Raw genomic sequence first — 21,185 nt, forward strand, 5'->3', positions numbered from 1 at the left:
CTCACCTACTCATTTATCCAACAAGGGTCCACAGTTTACGGTAAGAACACTGACCACTGGTGTGGATAACCAGGGCCCTGAAAGGGATGCAACCCTATCCCTAGAAATCTGGTCGCACAGTAGGGAGGATGGGTGGGTCAGTAAGGAATCTGCAGCTATAGTCTCTACCAGATAAGGCATTACCGAAGGTAAGTAACTTGTTCATCTGACAAGACTTCTATCTGCAGATTCTTTACCTTAGAATAGATACCCCAGCAATACCATCCCCAGAGGTGGGTCTGCAGGCCAATTAAAGCAGAGAAAGGGCTGCAGGACCAAATGGCAAAATGCCCAACACAACGGACCTGACTGTCTGAGCAATAATGTTTAGTAAACATGTGCAGAGAGGCCCATGCTGCTGCTTGGCAGATATCCAGGACTGGAACTCTGCGTGCTAACGCAGTGGTCGCAGCTTCGGCTCTGGTGGAATAAGCGTGCAAGTCCTCAGGGGGTTGCTTCTTGACTGATGCTCAGCAGATTGTAATGCAGAGCATGACCCATCTACAAAGGGTCCTTTTGTGCACAGCACAACATTTATCAGCTCCAACATACCCCACGAAGAGTGATCATCCATCCGGAGCTCTTGTGTGTGGTCAAGTTAGAACAACAACTCATTTGGGGTCCAGATGATGAAAATGCTCATCTTTGGAGTGATGGAGCATATAAAGTAGGTAAAGTGATGGATTAACCTACATGAAAGGGTGTGGCCACCTATGGAAGAAAGGAAGCCTGCATGAGAAGCACCACTCTGTCAGGATGTACAGCTAAGTAGAGCAGTTTAGATGACAGGGCCTGCAGCTCGCTAACTCGGCAGGCAGATGTTATAGCCACGAGGAAAGCCATTTTGATGGTGAGTTAGCACAGTTGACAATTGTGTGAAGTGGCTCAAAAGAAGCGCACATTACGAATGCGAGGACCAGATTTAAGTTCCACTGCAGCATGATAAAAGGAGAAGGTGGGAAAAGATTAACCAAATCTTTCAAGAATTTATATACAATAGGAGATTTGAAAAGAGAGGGTTCGTCAGGCAATATGAGGAATGCAGATATCGCAGAAAGATAGCTTGTGAGAGTGCCCAGAGCAGAGCTCTGCTTGGCAAGACAGAATAAAGAGAAGAACCTGAGAAGAGGGGCAAGAAAGGGGGTCAACATTTCTGTTTAACACCAAACCACAAATTTCTTCCAGCAGCAGGCATATACCGTCTTAGTAGAGGAACACCTGTCTGCCAAAATAGCATCAAGAAAGGTCAAAGGCTGTCAATTGCTGCCATTTCATCTCCACAAAAGAAGGCAGAGACTGGACAGGTTCAGGTGGTGAATCCTTCCCTGCTGCTGCAACAGAAGATCTTCCAAAGGGGCAGCCTCCTCAGCGAATCGATGGCCATGCTCAGTAGCTTGGGATACCAGACTCTCCATGCCCAGTCCGGAGCCACCAAAATATAGTGGGCCCGTTTGTTCTTGATCTTATCAAGAACTTTGGGCAGAATTAATATAGGCAAGAAGGCATTCAGGAGGCCTGAATTCCACTTCAGTCAAAAAGCATCTTGGAGTGAAAGCCTTCAGGGAAACTCAAGTGCGCAAAACTGCTGACATTGCACATTCTCGGCAGCGGCAAGCAGATCTAACCAAAGCTCTCCCCACTGCTGGGAGAGACCGTGCACCACCTATGGATGGGATACCATTTGTGATATGCTAGGCATCTTCGACTAAGATTGTTCGCCCTGGCGTTCAGAGAACCTGCCGGGTGTTGAACCACAAAGGCAGGGATGTGGAATTCCTATAGCCCGATGCCCAGGACATATAGTTTGAAGTCAAGGACAACAAGTTCATTGTTTATTTTGTTCTTGGTACAAGTATGCGCAGCGCCCTGCAGTACAAGCCCTTTGGCTGCCAGTTTACAGGGATCCAGAAAGAGCATTATTCGCATTTTGGGTCATATTTGTGTCCATATGTTAATGATGTTCAGACTTGTATTTATGGTCCACTAATGCAAGATCTTTATTATTAGGGTGAGCACTCCAAGAAAATCTAAGCTCGGACTGCACTAATGACAGTGGTTCCAGCATAAAAATGCATACACACATATGCGAAAGTTGATAACATGAGGCTACATGTAATGCACCCAGCATGCTCTCTGGTTTGATGAGTATTTGCAGGCGCTTGAAAGCGGGATTGATGATTCTTTGTTTTAAAAAAAAATGTTCACTAAAACGGCATCTAGGAAAAAAAACATTTTGCTAAAACAACTGTGAAATTTACGTACCATTTCTTTGAAGCATCATTTAGTAAAACGTGTTGACATGCTAGTAAAAATATTCATAGTGGAAGGATCAGTGTAAGTAATTCCAAAAAGATTATGGGAAACATGAAAATAAATAAGTATGGCAAAACCAATAGGTCTGACTTTGGTGATTGGCCTTTTGGTTTTGTCAGTGCGTGTCTTGTTTTGACTTGGTTTTTGTAAAACGTTATTGGTGTGGGAACTACCGGGCCCTCACCATCATAAACACTCGCAGAAAGCAAAAATATTTTTGGTTTCAAAAAGCACACGTTGCCACAGTAGTTCAGGACACTAAACACATCTACTTAATGTGGCAGTATGCTCCCTCTGAAAGAGAAGACAGACAATAAATAGAGCGAGAGCAAGAATTTTAATAAAAACAAAAATTCTTGGATAGCCAGTTATCTTAAAGAAAATCACAAAAGTGTATGCATAGTATATGTTCTTGCATTATTGCAGATTTACTGCACTCATGATTTCACAAGAATTTACAGAAGCAGGCCAAGAAAACATAGAAAATACTTGTGAACTGTGTTTTAGCATGAACAAATTTGCATGTGTAGACAGTTCTCTTTCTCTCCAACCATTTTTTCCCAACCCAGGAAGTAGTTGTACTTCTGCCCTTGTCATGAGTACATTTCCAACCTTTCTCTGGGAAAAGATTACAGAAGAGTTGGTGAAAACCCCAAAGCGTGCATGTTATTAGGTTTGCACAGACTCAAATGGCATTCCAACCCTAAAACTATTGCTTATCCCTATCTCCAGCCTCAGGATGTAGATCTGATGAAGGGTGCCGAAATTAAGGAATTGCTCGTATTCAAACCCTACAATAGTATGTGCCCTGGCATAACCAGAGAAGTTATCAGAGCTCTTATATAATTAAATTGCTGCTATAATTTGTTGCCACACTACATGCCACCAAAGGGACAAGTGGAGACCAGAGTCCTCATATCTCCACCTCTCCCAGATGGCTGTCCCATCCCAGGAGTGACACATCTGTCACCACTGTCAGATCTGGGTAGGCAAAGGAGGGGGATCTGCCTAAGACCCAATCGTGGTTAGATAACCATCACTGCATATCTGTCATAGTTCCATGGACCATGTCGTAGAGATTCCCCTGATGCTGTGCCCACTGGAGCTTCAGGTCCCACTGCAGAGCCCACATATACCATCTGGCATGTGTCACCAGCAGGCTGCCGAAGGCTAAGATTCCCAACAGCCTCAGTTATTCTCACAGAAATCCAGGATAGAGGCTGAAACATCGGAATGATAGTCTGAATATCCTGCACTTGCCGCTTGGGAGGATAAGCCCGAAACTGCACAGCTCTGATGAAAGGGAACGTCTTAGAGGGCGCCAGATGTGATTTTGGTATGTTTATAGTGAACCTTAGTGAATACAGGATGTTCACCATAGTCCGTAAGTGTGAGACGACAGCCTGCGGCGAGTCTGCCTTCAACAGCAAGTTGTCGAGAAAGGGGAAGACTGACACCCCAGATCTCTACAGATAAGCTGCAACCACTACCTTGGTGAACACCAGAGGAGCACTGGTAAGGTCAAAGGGAAGCACAGTGAACTGAAAGTGCTTGTGGCCTACTGTGAACCACAGGTAACATCTGTGGGCAGCCAGGAAAGGGATGTGGAAATAAGCATCCTGATAGTCCAATGCTACCATCCAATCTCCTGGGTCCAGGGCAGACAAGACCTGAGCCAACATGAGCATTTTGAACTTCTCCTTCCTGAGGAAGAGATTAAGGGATCGTAGGTCTAGGGCGAAGACCCTTGTCCTTCTTGGGAACCAGAAGCCTACAGCCTACTTCTGGCACCGGAACCCTCCCGAAGGCTTTGCTGGCCAAAAGAGCTGCAACTTTCTGCAGGGAGAGACGATCTTCCATCATCCCGTTGTGAGATGGTTGCATGGAGATAGGGTTGCATGGAGAGAGGGGTAGTTTCAAAGGGGAGGGAGTAGCCCCTTCGGACGATCTGCAAATCCCGGTTATATGTCGGAACCACGGGTAACTAAACCACCCGTGGCTCAACAACGACCTCGTTCTAAACACTAATGCCTTTACCACGAATGTGTTTACAACGATTTTACCATTGTAAACGCATTCCTGGTAAAGGCATTACCAATCAGCATGCACAACCCAGCATGCTTCCACCCCAGCCCCCCACCCCACCCCTTAAACCTAAACCCTAACCCCCCCAAAATCTAATCACCCCCAGCCCCCCACCCCACCCCAAAAACTAAAAATACCCAGAGTCCCCACCCTCGCCCCTAAAACCTAAACCCTGCCCCCCAAACCCTAATCACCCCCAGCTCCCCCAAAACAGCCCCAGTCCCAGCCCAACGTACCTCCTCCTTCACCACGTCCACTCCAACTCCCTTCTGTACTTTAACTACGCATGTACGTTGTTCAGACATGCATGGTTAAGGTACCGAAACCAGGAAGTCTTGGAAAACGAAAACGCTGTTTCGCTTTTGTTTTTCACAACCTCGTGGTTCCGGACTCGTTCTACCGGGTGTTTCCCACAAAACCCACCTGTCCGAGGTGATGGACTGTGCATGTGGCTGGTGATGGCGAATCTTGCTGCCAAATGGATGCTCATGGTGGTAGAGAGGCATACTAAGAGGGCTTAGAGGCTGCTGCAGGGGGTTCAGACTGACAGACCGCTGGTCACCTGACACATGAGGATGGTGGGTCCCGCACCCTCAGCCATGCAGAGGCTGGGCAGCATGTGAGGCACAGTGGCTGGATGGGAATAGGAGCAGTGGGAAGCCCCTTCCGTAGCCACAAAAGGAAAATAAGGCAGATTGGGGGAACAAGGGGCTACCGCGAGGCTCAAGGACCTGGCCATTGCCTGACAGTCCTTGAAGTGCTCAAGCGCCGAATCTACCTGGTCTCCGAAGAGACCGGTGCCATCGAAGGGCATGTCCATAAGAGAAACTTGGACATCCCCTAAAAGCCAGACGTACTCAGCCAGGGATGGGGCCTCAGGGCCACTGCTGTTGAAACCACTCTGCCTAGCGAGTAGGTTGTGTCCAGTCTACAAGGGATCATGAACTTTGCTACGTCTCTCCCACTGGCAACAGAAAGCCCAGGCTTCCTCTGGGTCCTGTGGCAGCATTTACGCAAACATGTCCCACAGTGTGTGTGAATAATGGCCCAAAAGGCATGCAGTGTTCACGGCCTGCAAAGCTATGCTGTAAGAAGAAAACGTCTTCCCAAGTGAATCCAGCACCTTGGAGTCGCTCCCTGGGGAGCGGCAGGGAACATGCCTTGGGAAGTAGAAGCTTGTACTATCAAGCTCGCAGGAGTGGGGTGTTGCATAAGGAAACATGGGTCCCCAGGCATGGAGTGATGGCGGTGGGCAATTGTCCTATTCACAGGAGCCCCTGTGATGGGTTTGGACCAGGTATACAGAAGGACATCCATGAGGGCATCACTGAACAGGAGCAGGGGTCCAGATGTGACAGCTCCTGGTTGCAGCACCTCTGTCAAGAGATTAGTCTTTACTACCACCAAGGGTAGCTCAAGGTCCAGGACCTCAGCCGCCCTTCTCATCACCTTCCTCACCACCTTTTCGTAAGAGGCTTCCTCCTACTCCATAGCCACAGCAGAGGGAGAAAGCATACCAGTCTCTGGAGACATATTGAGGTCACTGGCTCCATCCAAGCCCTCACTGCAGTCCTTTTCCTCCTTATAAGGCTGGTATTCTAAAGGGTCCAGCAACCCCTCCCAGTGCTCCCTGAACCTAGCCCAGCAGAATACAGCTAGGGTCCAATCCAATCTAGGAGGCAAAGCTCCTGTCAGCGTCAGAGTTGGCGTTGGGCAACATGCATCCGATTCCGTATCAGTCGGGAATGACAATGGGGATTGGTGCCTTAAGTGGGCGCCAGGAGCATCGGCATCGGGACTGGCACCAGGGAAGGTCAAGGTGGTACGGCCGGCGTGCACATTGGTGACACGGCCAAAGCTGCTGGCGTGGAACCCGATGGAGCCCCCTCTAACCCTGCCGGTTCCAAAGACACGCCAACAGGGTCGGATTTCCCAAAAATAGGCACATGGCCTCATAAAATCATTTTAATTGGGCAGCGGTTGCTCCAGCTTCTGGACACTCACAGAGTCGGCCCAGGTGCAGGTTCTGAAGATCGAAGCCTAGAATGATGACGCTCCTCGTAGTGTCGGCGGAGCGACGGACAAGGAGAATTCAAAGAAGGGTTTGACTTCTTACTCTTTTTCTTGTGCCTCGACTTACCTGATCATCCCAAGGACCTGGAGTGGGATGACAATGACCTGGGACTCCGCGAACGGTCCCAGGACCAACCTCTTGACCTGCGCGCATGGCAGGCCGCCATTAGGTTTAGGGACCGCTCTCTAAAAGCCTTTGAATGCATAGCCCAACAACTGGAGCATGACTTTGTGTCAAGGTCGGGCTCCAGACATCACAAGCAGATGAGGTGTGGATCTGTCACCAACATCATCAGATGACAGGTTCCGCAGGGCTTAAAACCCATCTTACGTGACATCTTAACACATCAGGAGAAAGAAACCTCAAAAATGTTAGACAAAATGTCAAAAAAGGCTAGTCAAAAATTGACAGAGGGGTTGCTCTCTATCAGATCTGCACTGGTTGGCACGCAAAGAAAATAATGAAGTTGGTGCCCCTGGTTGGGGCCTATATAGGAACCATGCAGAAAATCCTGATGACAGAGCAGATCAGCGCCACCTATCAGTGCACACGGGTACTGCTCGTGAAAAACAGATTGTTGCTGTTCCATCACTGCAGACAGCGATGGGTCGCTGGCCCTATCATCACTACATCCTTTAGATAACCCTCCGCTTGGGACCATTGTGACTGTAGACATTGTTGTAGACGGGCATGTGCAGTTGTGCATGTGGCACTATGAAGATATATGAGGACATCATGTCTATAAGGCTTATCACTGTTTTTACTGTGATGATGTAGTTGAAAAAGAGGCAATGCAAGTTGGACCTTTTGTAATCTGGCAGGACTGGGATAAGCCTTTGTTGAAATGGAATTTAGGGTAGCCCTGAGGAATGGCTGAACCTGTAAGGGTGTAGGTGAGATGTTTTTAACACTGAGCATGAAGCCCAGATTGTGTGGAAGGTTGATTACATTAAGGTTTAAACCCTGAGACCCTTAACCATGCTTGGCGGCTGATTATGATGCTAGTGTTGAAACCTCTTGTAAACTGGGATATGAATCTCCTGCAGAGGTTGTTTGCTTGCGCTCTCGATAAGCAAATCATCTAGATATGAAAACAAGTGTGACTACCTTCCCACAACCACACCGGTATACGAAAGTAGGCATCCTTGAGGTCTATGGCAGTCAATAAGTCTCCTTGCTGCAACAGTGTTATGACTTCTTGAAGTGTAACAATGTGGAAGTGTTCCGACAAGATGTACTTGTTGAGTGGCCTGAGGTCTAGTATAGGCCTTAAGGTGCCATTTTTCTTTGGAATAAGGAAATATAGTGAGTACACTTCATGTCCCTGATATTGCTTTGGAACTGGCTCTATGGCTCCCTTTTGAAGCAGAGCTTGAATTTTCTCTTGTAGGAGAGTTAACTGTTCTTTTGACATTGTGACCAAGGTGGAATACTGGTTGGAGATGTTTTTAGTTCTAGACAATATCTGTCTTTTATTATAGACGGGACCCACTGATCAGAGGTGATTTGCTCCCAGTCTAAGTGGAAGTCCTGTAGCCTTCTCCCAACGGTGTTAAGTGTTGAGGGGGAGGCGGACCGAGTCACTGCTTTGTGGACATGATACCTTTGGTAGTGGATCCACGACCTCTGTTAGTACTGCCTCTGTAGTGGGCTCTACGGTATGAACCGCTTATAAACTGGGGTTGAATGCAACCTTGCTGCTTTCCTAAGGTACCACCACAAGGGAGAAGCACTTGGGCAACAGAAAGCAACACACTTGCATGGGGAGAGAAGTACACAAGGGAGACGGCTCGAAAACACGAACAAGTTACTTACCTTCAATAACGCTTTTTCTGGTGGATACAGTACCTACCTGTGGATTCCTCGCTTTTTGAATACTCCTAATGTGCCAGCATTCAAAGGAAATCTTTTCTTTTAGCTCTCCACGTTGACTAGGGCGTCACACTGGTATGGCTCCTCACGTGACTCCGTCTGACGTCATCGAAGCCATAAGAAGTCCTCGCCCGTGTGCTGTTGTCAGTTTCACCCACTTTTTTTTTTTTTACCGTGCCTTCGAGGCGAACGGGTGAACACCAACATCACAAGCACACCATGTGCGAACTCAATACAAACTTTTTTTTACATATATATATATATATGTGTATGTATATATATATATATATTTATTTTTCCTTATTTAAACATATATTCGGAATATAGAATTTTCCAGAAATACACACACACACACACACACACATATATAAACACACGCACACACATATATACACTCACAGACACACACACACACACACACACATATATATATATATATATATATATATATATACACACACATATATCATATACAAACAATTTCTTTCTTGGCATAACCAGATAGGCTAGGGGGAAGCGGGTGGGACCGTGAGGAATCCACAGGTAGATACTGTATCCACCAGAAAAAGCGTTACCGAAGGTAAGTAACTTGTTCTTCTGATGGATACATCTACCTGTGGATTCCTCACCTTTTCAACAGAATCCCTGTCGGTCTGGCTATACCAAGGAATCCTGCAGTATCGAACAGCCAAAACGGCCATCCATCCTCACTTCTGAGTCCAAGCAGTAATGTTTTGCAGAAGTGTGGAGGGAAACCCAAGTTGCTGCCTTGCAAATGCCAACAACAGGTACAATTCTAGCCAAAGCAGAAGTAGCAGACTTAGCTCTGGTCGAATGAGTTCTAATGCCCTTAGGAGGATCCTTCTTTACCAGTGAATAACATATTTTAATGCAAAGAGTGACCCATCTTGATATTGTTCTTTTCTGGATGGCTTTGCCCTTCATCTTGCCCACACAGCCAACGAAGAGCTGATCATCCGTCCTCAACTCTCTCATCCTGTCCACATAGAAGATCAACACTCTCTTTGAATCAGATAATGTAACCTTTCCTCCTCCTTAGAAGGATGGGGAGAAGGGTAAAAGGACAGAAGGGTGAAGGACTGCCCTAAATGAGAAGGAGTCGCGACCTTTGGCAGCAAAGCAGCCCTGGTTCCAAAAACCACCTTGTTAGCATGGGAAGTGGTAAAAGGGGTTTCGCACTTACAGCCTGAAGCTTGTTAACATGCCTGGCAGATGTGATTGCTATAAGGAAAATAGTTTTAAACACAAGGAGCCTCAACTGGCAACTATGCAATAGTTCAAACGGTGTATCCGTCAGATATGCTAAAAGTAAATTTAAATCCCACTGAGGCATTATAAATTAAGTGGGAGGATACCTATTAGCAAAACCCTTAAGAAGCCTTAGAACAATAGTGGACTTAAATAAAGATGGTTGATCTGTTAAAGAAATAAATGCCAACAGTGCAGACAGATAACCCTTCATTGTCACAACTGTGCAGCCTTGCTGTGCCAAGGGGATAGCAAATTGTAGAACATTGGACAAATGGGCCTTTAAAGGATCAATGTTTCTGTACTCACACCTTTTAACAAATTTGTCCCATCTACCAGCATAGACAGTTCTGGTAGAGGTAGCCTGGCCGATAATATAACGTTCACCACTTCTGGAGAGAGAGAAAAAGAATTGAGATTGCCCCATTCAATCTTCAGGCATGTAGGTGCAGGCTCTGGGGGTGCGGGTGTAGAACCTGCCCCTGCAACTGCGAGAGGAGGTCTGCCCTGTGAGGGAGATGGAGCGGAAGGCACAAGGAGAACTCAAGGAGGTCTTTGTACCATACCCGTCTTGGCCAATCCAGTGCTATGAATAGGACTTGGGCCAGGTCTGGGCGAACTTTCCTCAGACCCAGAGGAATCAAGGGTATGGGAGGAAATGCATAAAGCAGCCGGTTGCTTCAGCTCAACTGAAATGCGTCCCCCAAAGCTCCCGGGAGCGAATGCTTGAGGCTGCAGAACAAAGGCGTTCTCGTGAGAGGCAAACAGGTCTATCCGAGGTGTCGCCCACAACTGGATGATATGAAGAACCACATCCGGATGACGATGCCTCTCGTGGTCAGCTGAAAAGCCGGCTACGACTGTCCACACATATGTTGAGAACTCCGGCCAAATGGTTCGCAATTATGCAAATCTGATGATCCTGAGTCCAGGACCAGAGTCACAGAGCCTCTCTGCAGAGCAGGTACAACCCTACTCCTATCTGTTTGTTGATGTACCACATCACAGTTGTGTTGTCTACCAAGACTTGAACCAACTGAACACGAATGTTCAGGAGGAAGGCCTTGAGAGCCAGACGTATTGCCTGTAACTTGAACAGATTGATGTGAAACATCTGTTCTACTGGGGACCAAAGACCTTTGATCTCCAGATCCCCCAGATGCACTCTACCCCTAGAGTGGAAGCATCCGTTATGACTGTGGTCACCGGAGGTGGAGGACAAAACAGCCTCTACTGCGATAGGCTGCCATCCACACTCCATTATGGAAGATCCTGCAGTGTCTCTGGAGACTGTTAATGACTCTTTGAGGTCCCTAATGTGTTGAAGCCACTGTTTGCAGAGGCACTACTGGAGAGCCATCATGTGCCAAAGTGCATGAGTGACCACCAGAATACAGGAAGCGAAGAGATCGAGCAGGGATAGGACCTATAGGATTGGAACCACTGATCCATCCTGAAACATTGGAATCATATCCTGAATTTCCCAAATCCTCTGAGTGGGTTATGGGGGGGCATGATTCAATGTTGTGTCCAGTACTGCCCCTATGAACAGGAGGTGGTAAGAGGGCTCCAGGTGAGATTTGGGCACGTTTAACGAAAAGCCCATGTTGAACAACAACAGGGTTGTGTCACCTGCATGTGGTGTAGCACTAACCCTGGGGACTTGGCTTTGAGCAGCCAATCGTCCAGATAAGGGAGTACCGATATTCCCTTCCTTCTGAGCTGCGCTGCGACCACTGCCATCACCTTCGTGAAAACTCGCAATGAGGAAGTAAGACCAAAAGGAAGGACTGCGACCCTACCATGAACCGAAAATACTTCCTGTGTGATTTCAGAATGGGGATGTGAAAATTTGTGTCCTGCAACTTCATAGAAACCAGCCAGTCTTCATTGTCCAGCGCAAGAACCACCTGAGCAAGGGTCAGCATTTTGAACTTCTCCTGTTTGAGGTACCAGTTCAAAATTCTCAGGTCTAGGATGGGCCTCAAACGATCATCATTCTTGGGGTTCAGGAAATACCTTGAATAACATCCCTGACCCCTTTACTGCTCTGGAACCAGCTCCACTACACCCTTTAACAGCAGATATTGTTCCTCCTGCTGAAGCAACAGCAGGAAATCCTCTGAACAAAAGAAATGCTGGGGAGGGAAGGGAGGGAAGGGAGGGGGAAACTCCCAAAAGGGAAGAGCTTACCCATTTCCTACAATGCTCAACACCCATGAGTCCAATGTTATTGACTCCCACTCTTGTAGAAAATAACTAATCTTCCCCCTACGTGCAACACATGCTGCTGAAAGGGGAGAAAACTAGGGCTGCTTCCCTGACATGTTTCCAGCTGATGATGAAGTGGAGGAGGAGGAGGAAGGCTAATGTATGGCACCACATTACCTAGGTCTCCCACAACCTCTGTTGGACCTATATAGGAGTTGGCAGGCTGTTGGCCCTGGAACTGCTGCCTCCCTCGAAAGGAGGAGCTGCGGCCAAACAGCCTAAACCTACGCAAAGGTCTGTAAGTCGTGGAAAGTGTTTGAAGGCCCAAAAACTTGGCTGTAACCTTACTCTCTTTTAAACCTCTCTAAGGCCAAGTCTGCCTTGGTTCCAAAAAGTCTAGATGCATCAAATCGGAGATCCATTAAAGAGGTTTGCACATCAGGGGAAAACCCTATCATCTAAGCCATGCGTGCCTTCTGCTAGCAATTGAAGTCCCATGTCTTTGGCGAGAGAATCCGGTGTCCAGGTTTGATTGTATCACCTGTTTCTCTGCCACCTGACTATCCTGCAATAGTTCCATAAAATGGCCGTGCACATCCTGCGGCAGCTTAGGGCTGACCTCTTTTGCCGAATCCATCAGCGCATGAATGTACCTTCCAAGCAACTGATTTTAGGGCCATGCTTCCTGACGAAAAGGTATTTTTCGCTCATTGTTCCATACATTTGGACTACCTATCCGCAAGAATTGTAGGGAAGGAACCAGGTGCAGCCCTTGATGAATATGTAGCTTGCACCACCAGACTTTCAGGTGTTGGATGCTGAAACAGGAACTGCGGGTACCTGGTGCAACTCTATATCTCATGGTGATGGACTTAGAAACTGTAGGAGTAGTAACAGGTTTCTTCCATAAATCTGAAATTGGCTCAGATAAAGCCTCATTGAATGGTAGTAGATGTTCCGCTGATACAGAGAATGAGTGGAGAACCTCAGTCAAGATATTAGACTTCAATTCTGTAGTAGGCAGAGCAAGTCTAAAAGTTCCACTGTCTTTCTAAATACCCCATGGTACGAGGTAACCTCCGGAGGGGGTATGCCCCCAGGGGATAACAATTCCCACTGAGGGGAGGTGTCCGACCCATTTGTTACCTCAATTCCTTCAAAGTCATGGGAAGGCAAAGGAATCTCTCCTTCCTCTAGCTCCTGCTGTTCCTCCAAATACTGCTGTTCCTCCAAGAGCCTCAAAGCCTCCCTCTTAGATCCTAGCCAGTATTCCAGGTGCAGTGTTGACAGAGAATGCACTGATGTAGAGGAAGCCTGTTGTGGTGCTGGTGAAGACGGGCCGGCGCCGGGATCTTACTCCGAGCAGGAGTAGATTGACTCGATGCCGGATGAGTTCTAGCCAACATCTGTCATCTCCGAAGATGATGGTGTTTTTCTCTGCGACAATCCAGTCCACTGGTATGGAGTTGTGGTCAGAAAAGGCATGAATGGAGCCTGCCTATATGGTGTTGGAAATCCAACATTAAAGGCCAAAGCACTGTGGGATCTGAAGAAGCAGCAGAGGGGGCCATCTCCCCATTAAAAATGCTCTACACAGCATTTAAGAAGTTGGATGGGTCCGTCCCTGGAGCCGGAAAGGTTGGATATTCCTGCTCCTTTTGTGGAGGCTAGACCAGACCTGTTACCTGTTCTTCAATCTCCTGACTTGATGGGGACACAGGAGAAAAGTGTGCCACAGGACTTGAAGGCGACGCCGTTATCTCCACTAAAGACAGAGCCAGTTACACCTCAGGCAACTTCGGTTGAGGAGACAGAGTGGGACCCACTTCCCAAGGCAAGCGGCACCGGTACCTCGAAGTCGGAGACACAGACTGAGGGCTGGTATCTTAGTATGAACGACGCATTGAGGCATGACGACGTTGCTTCTTGTACAATCTCGAAGATTTGTGGGATGACGACTCCTCAAGAAGGCCGGGACCTCCAATGCCCCCACTTCTCCTTTTTAGCTTTCGACAGGAAGAGCTTTGCCTCTCTTTCTTTCAGGGTTTTCAGGTTTATGCTCTGACAAGAAGAGAATTCTCCGAGGTCATGGTCAGAACTCAAGCACCAAAGGCTGTTTTCATGATGGTCAGTGACCGACATGTGACCCCCACACGCCCTACAAGGCTTAAAGCCAGACTTCTTCGGCGGAGACATTGTTGCAGAAACAAAACCCCAACCAAAAAAGCTCAATCGAAACAGCGTAACCGCCTGGAGAGGTAGAAAAAATGTTTGCGAAGGCGCGGAAAAAAGGAAACTGACGTCAGCAGGCCGGCGAGGACTTCTTATGGCTCCGATGACATCAGACGGACTGATGTGTGGAGCCGTACCATTGCGAAGTCCTCATCGACGTGGAGAGCTAGAAAGATAAGATTTCCGTTGAATGCTGGAGCATTGGGAGTATTTAAAATGTAAGCCAACCAACGGTAAGTAATGGGCAGGTCACAAGCCCCTCTATGTTCTTGGTATGGCACAATATGCCTCGCAACATAGAGCGAATGCACTGTCTAGTAGGCTCAACCTAAAAATATCATAGATCCATCCCCTGCCCCATTTGAAATTAAAAGAAAAACATGAACAAACAAAACTTGACTCTATGGAATTGATAAGAAACATTTATACAATGCCTTTTCACAGCAGATACTCGGTAGTTAGAAACATAATCTGCTCGAATTAATCATTTTAACCTGTCAGGAAGAACAGTGCAATTCACATCCAGGAAAAAACACTGTCACGCAATCCTTGCTAAATACCTTATTCACCTCAGCAACTAGGGTTGGAATCCTTCCTATATTTCCGAGACCTAGCCCGTATTCTTATGTCTGTGTCCTTTTAAACAAGGGAAATCCATTTTAACCCCTCTTTTGAAATACAGACCAGAACCAGCAGACACACAATGAAGTCTATTATAAGGTGTTTGAGAGCTTTGTAAATTATTTCTAAATGATTATTAAAGTAAACAGAGAGATAAGTGCCAGTAACAAAGAGTGCTGAGACTTTTGCAAAAATCCTTGTTCCTTCAGATTTTTGCCTTCCAGAATAGTAAAACAATCAATTGTCCGACAGGTTTGCTTTTAAAGGTGGCAACCATACCACTAATAAAAGGAAGGCATGAGGGGAGGGAGGTAGGCCATCAGTACAAATGGGGCTTTGTGGGAGGTGATGGTCTAAGCATAGTGCCGTCTTACCCAAAGAAGGCTTTAAGGGAGGCGAAATGTAAGCTATCAGGCAGGTGGGTGCAGTCCAGGAGCCAGTCCAGGAGCCAGGCCATGGGTGATTGGTGGGGGGACCTTGTGACAGGGGTTAATTGACAGTCTAGATATAAGGCGAAGGATGAAAGGTCCTCTTTCCATTTAGGTTTCTGTGACGGTTACCTGCAGGCAAGGGATTTAGGCTAGTGAGGCCTATCTTTCACTAGAGGGATTACTGAGGGCTAGAAGGCAAAACCAGTGGCTGAGGCACTTTTGGATCTGAAGGAGGCTAAGTGTGAGGACCTGCTGATATCGTGGTCTTTGATCAAGCCTAGGGTCCAAGAGGGGTGGAGACCGATGAATGAGGAAGTTGGCGACAGGGGTGGCGGCCTCTGTATTAGCCTCCTCCCTGCACCGTTCTCAAAATAAAAAAATGGGGAAAAAAGAGTGGTTGGAGGCAGTGAAGGATATTGGGGTCCTGGAGTGGATATTGTCCAGCGGAAGACGTGTCAGGAGTGCCCCCATCATGAAATGCGCCCAGTCTCATGCAAGAAGCAACACTTGGGCTCATCTGGTGTGGGAGCCTTAGCACTGGCTGCAGGGTTTGCAACTGTCCTTGCTTAACCGCTGCTATTGCAGGAGGAGAGCACTGTTGCAGAGTGGGGCCCAGCAGGTGGAGTCTGAGCAGAGACCAAACTCCACCCTTGCAGGCACCATCGATAAGACAAAGGCTGATTACTGGATAGAGAGGAAGAATTGCAGGCCCGCTTCATCTTACCAAGAAAGAGACAGAAAATACAAAGCTTGGCCGTCAATATGGCGTGGTTGCTGTGTTACCGTGAAGGGTAAAAAAGGAGAGGAAAAGGAGGGCATAGGGGCAAGATTTATTCACCTGGTGTGAGTGAGGGGCAGAGGAAAGAGATTATGGCAGAGGAGGCTGTTGCTGGGAACGAGGATTACAGGCAACAGGTGGTATACATTTCAGGGAAACCAGCAAAGGGGAAGCTGCTTGACAGCAACAGGTCAAGAGATGGCCAGATGTGCTGCACATCTGGAATGAAAGTAAGTGATGGATAAGATGGCAAGATGCATGGAGGGAATGAGGTTACATAGAGTAGAAGCAGGCAGATGAGCAGGCAGAAGTGTCCAAAGTGCTGCTGGGTGTTGGTTATGGGTGTTGGTTATGCCAGAGAGAGTGAGGCAACAGGTTATGAGAGCGCGGTAGGCAGAACACTTCCTGAAGGTAACCTCTTGCGAGGAAATATGGTGTGTGAAGAGGATGCATCAGAATGCGGTTTATGGCTTATGAAACAGGGTAGGTCTTTTGGGGCCACACGACCCCTGTCCGAAGACGGGGCTCAGTCTAGTGCATCTCGACTGGTGGTGGTAATGGGCTTAGGGTAATGGAGCCTGAGAGGGTTTCGTGCAGCCCCTTGGGATAAAGAAAGAAATGTCAACAGGGTAATTTTGATACTCGTGTGGGAGACAGCAAGATCCCCAGTATGAATGGGTATACCGCAAAAGAGGGCGAGGCGGCATGGGGCACTGAACTGGAATATGATGAAGAGGATGTGGAGCTGGAGGAAGAAGAGATTATTGTGGGTGAGCCTCGAGTGAGAGAAACATAGGAAGAATGGCATTAGTGGACAGAAGGTTTGCAGGGCCAGGGGAGGCCAGAGATGCTTAATAAGGTGGGTGCAGTTGGTGTTTTGCAGGAGCAGAATGTTTAAAGCTCACAAAGAGGAGGAAAATAGACTGTAAGAAACGGTGTCAGAACAGCAGGCTTCAGTGCAGGCCTCAGTTTTCAAACCAGGTGTGTTGCTGGACAGAAAAGGGGGCGTGTTATTTGTTCACTCCACTGTGCATGGAGTTTTGGAGGAAGGCCAGCAGACGAAATGCAAGCATGTGGCTGACAACGGCATGGGAAATGATGAGGTTATGTTGGTTGAGGAAAGCAAAAAGGATTGGAAACCAAATTTATTAGACGGGGAAGGAACGCTGGATATGGAAAAAGAGGGTAGTAAAAAGAAAGTAAACAAGCATTTGCAATGCGACGGGTCTCGCGTTTGCTCATGTCATAGCTGATCGTGTTGTATACTCCTAACCCGACTTTTCATCTATCGGCAAAAGTGCTTTTATGTACTTAACCCGAAAAAGTGAAATTAACTGTGTAAAGCGCTCGACTTCTGCCAAGCGAAATCGCGCTAGGAAAATAGAGAAAAAGTAGTCCACGATCGGACAGAAAACAGCGAGCCTCGCATGTTTTCTGTACTTGGTCTCTGCGCTCGAGGAGGGCTAACCACCGGAAAAGGAATGACGTGTGCATGCCTTCCACTAATGAAAGCAAGCAGATTTTACTAGGCAAGCCCACGAACCAATGAAACACACTGACGTGACGTCAACAGGGCTCCGAGCCCTTTTCTAATAACTAAAGCATCTCGCTGCGATAGGCATGCACGAGCGCATGCAATGCAGGCTCGACCCTAAAAAGGGGAAAGAGAAACTTTTTGAAGATGAATATGCTTAACTCTGCACCGAGAAGTAAGGGCTAAGGAAGGGTCAGAAGTACAGGAGATGAAGCTATCCAAACGCTTAAAAGGTCTTGTAAATTTAGAGAATTTGACTTTTTTATGCCAGTGTATACGGTGAGAAATTCCTGGAATGGCTTTGTACATATATGGATGGCATAGGTTCGTTATGACGAGGGGTTTGGAGGATGCTGAAGGGAAGTGGGATGCGCTGGCCACAGATTTGTGGCTCTAGTGAACGGCCCCCTACCAGGCCAGCACCTACAACATATACAGCAAGTGGTGTCCCTGTTGTGTAACAGCCCTTTCAAGAATGGCTGGGAGGTTCTACAGTGTAAAATCCTGTTTAAGTGTAAAATCCTGCTTCACAGATCTAATGAGTTCACATTTAACACTTAGGGCACGCTTGAAAGCAGGAAGAACAGGAAGCCAAGACAATTCTTGTGGATTCTCTGCCTGGTTGCTGAAGAACTCTGCTTTTATCTTGCCAGCTATCTTTGCTTGGGTTTTTTGTGGGTACAGTGGTTGCCGCAATCTGGATTTTAATGTTAGACTGGGATGACACTAGAATTATGACAGTACACTCCCCACACATAACACCAGCCCTCAGAGCTCAAATTTAGGGCGGGGATGATTTACGTAATCTTGAACATGCCCAAAGTGGTAGGGTTGGCCCTGGGAACTTTTATCCCATTGGGTAGGGCATACCCATGAGTCATTCCCACCCACTAGCTAGTGTCAAGCATAAATGTGGCACCTCAAGCACCCGCTTCAAAACAGTATCTGGATCTGCGGGAAATCAGATGAGGACTGGGCTTCCTGTCTGTCACCTGAGATGAGACTTGAAGGACTGCATCTGCTGCCTCTTGTACCCCAGAGGGGGACTCCGGGAGTCATGAAGCTCACCTTCTGTTCAAAATACAGGGATACAACAAGCTACAAGAAGTCTTTTCCTAGAAGTACCCAGCTGACCTGTGGCAGTGGGACTGGACTGGACCCAGCCGTTGGCCTCTACCTGAACCCCTATGAGACTATGATACCCTTTGAAACTCTAAGTGCCTCCCCTGGGGTCCTGGAGGCCTTTAGAAGTGTGTTCATGTGGTGAATTGAGAATTACAGGACTAAATCAGAAGATACAGTCTTTGACCAGGGCAAACCAGGAATTGTGGTTATTCCTTGAGGTAGGGAGTCACCCACCCTAATTAATAACCCAGTTTCTTACACAAATCATCTTACCCCCACCAAGTTTTTTAAGAATGCCCCACCACCCCAGTAATGTGATGTTACTGAGAGATGGACCAGTGGTAATGAGCATGCCCAACATTCCCTCCAATATGCATTTTCAGCTGACTATCTACAACTGGAACCAGTCGTGGCTCGCTTCGCTCAAAAGGAATGTGGTGGGTGCAGCGAGCTGGGTGGAGGGGGGGGGGTTGGGGGTGGGGGTGGTGAGGGGATCTCAAATATAATTAAATTACATTTTTTAAATAAACCATTACCTTTTCAATTCCATCCCCTGCCGCGCTCCTCTTCCCTGCTGCCTTCATGCAGGCACATGCTCCCAGCCTGCCCTGCGGCTAAAAGCAGGGTCAGGATTGGCTGGGAGCGCCCTGGCTGGGCACTCCTAGGCAGACTGGGAGCCTGTACAAACTCTCCCCAGCCCAGCAACTGTGTTGCTGGGCTGGAGACAGCCTACCGCGCATGTGTGTTTGGCCGGCCCGAGACAGCCAGCCAAACATACATGCGCAGGGAGGGGGGAGTGCTGAGCACTCCCCCTCACTGCTCCTCATCCCAGATGCCCCACCCCTTTCACAACGAGGGAATAATAAACATAGTTTATTATCCCCTCGTTGTGAAAGTTTTGCAACTTCTGCTGCTGACGGAGGGTTGACTCTCCTCCGCCCTAAAGGAGGAGCCGCCCCTGACTGGAACACAAATGCAGCCCTGTGGAAAACAGCAGCACATCTTAATGAATAAGGAGAGTGCTGCTGTTTACCAGGGGGCAGCATGAAGTTATCAGGTAGACAGCAAGCGACCCACTGGCTGTACTATGTGTACCAGTGGTCCTTCCATGGTGGGCAGAAGCAAAAAGTCTACAATAGTTCAGTAAACCAATGTGGAGTTCTATGAAAGCAGTTAAATATGTAAACATTTATTATTAATTTATTTAATTGCATGAGGCTGGCATGACTGCAAAATATGTCCCTAGGTCAGACCTATAAAGGGAAAACTTTAAAAACTAACAGATTAAGAATGACCCCAAAAATTCATCACTGTCACAGCAGAGATCGTTGGAAACTCTGTCTACCTCTACACTTGGTCCAATACTGAGTTCAGCCTCTATACCATGCCAACACCCAGACCCATGTCTCATTCATGCATACGGACCCTTTACCTTAAATACATTGTTGATCAGTGTACCCTAAATGGTACACCCAAACTTACTCAATTGTGGAACACATCAACAACATTTTTATAAGAAGGCAACAGCCAACACCCCCAAAAGTTCCGGTTGACGAATACCAAGGTTGCCTAGTCTTCATTCCACCGCATGCCTCTTCTTCCATCACCATCCACTTCCTGCCTCTTTATCTCACTCTTGCAGGTTCTTTTTTATCACTGCTTTCTTCATAGTATCTGTTTTCCTGTCTTTCTCCATTTTCTTTCTCTAGGTGTCGTTCTCATGCTACAAGGTAAAAGTCTAATGATAAATATCAAGTCATAGTCTCCAAACTTGAGTGCTAGTGAGAACAACCTGCAGCCACTGGCTCATACTAAGCACTGGCCCACACCCTAACAGTAGTTACCCATCCCTATGCCACATGTGCCCTTACCAAAGAAAGCGTTAGCTTGCTTCCAGCACTGCGTAGATTTTTTTCCATCTGGCTGGTCTGAATGTCTTCCCACCGGATCCGCCACAGTTCAGCTGCCAACTCCTTTTCAAGGCGCAGCTTTCTGGGTGACAAGAAAAACGAGAATGGATCGACTTCAGCAGTAGAGACAGTGACAAAGAATCAATTATATGCAATCATTGATGACAATTTCACAATTTTTGCTTTAGACATATCATGTCAATTAAAATGGAAGCATCTGAGTAACGCAAAAAAATGCTACAAAACTATACAGAGAACTATATCTGGATAGAGTAATCTTGTGCATCTGCCAGAATTCTTGAACACTAGACCTCTATTCAACAGGATTAATTACTAAACACAACCCAGTATGGTGGCTACACATCACCTGGACTACAGTCAATAAGAACCTGGAAGAGTTGTGAGGGCCTGTGGCTTTGGAGTTTGGCTGCCTTTGTATTTGACTATGGCAACAATGGACTTCTAAGAAAAAATGTTGACACCCCTGCATTTATTATTATTACTAATAATATTAGATTATTATTATTTGACAAATTAAGCTCTGCTGCAGGATTTGGGGAACTGAATGTCAGAGGGCGTTCCCCTATCCATTTCAGTGCAGGAAAGTACCCTCTTTCTTGCAAGGTTACCACCATTTTCTGCCTGTTGTCAGTATGTCTGCCTGTGTCTAAAGGGTTCCTGCTAACCAGGA

The 21,185-nt window shown here is 47.2% G+C and overlaps 1 protein-coding gene across 1 annotated transcript in view; it reads right to left on the reverse strand.

Moving 5' to 3' along the window:
* Positions 1 to 21,185, reverse strand: part of NPR1 (natriuretic peptide receptor 1) — an 806,130-nt gene that overhangs the window by 363,564 nt on the left and 421,381 nt on the right. Inside the window, exon 8 of the mRNA XM_069218195.1 lies at positions 20,456 to 20,576. Within this exon, the coding sequence (XP_069074296.1) occupies positions 20,456 to 20,576 (121 nt within the window). The remainder of the gene's footprint in view (positions 1 to 20,455; positions 20,577 to 21,185) is intronic.

Source organism: Pleurodeles waltl, chromosome 12, assembly GCF_031143425.1.
Source record: "Pleurodeles waltl isolate 20211129_DDA chromosome 12, aPleWal1.hap1.20221129, whole genome shotgun sequence".
Lineage (NCBI taxonomy): Eukaryota > Metazoa > Chordata > Amphibia > Caudata > Salamandridae > Pleurodeles > Pleurodeles waltl.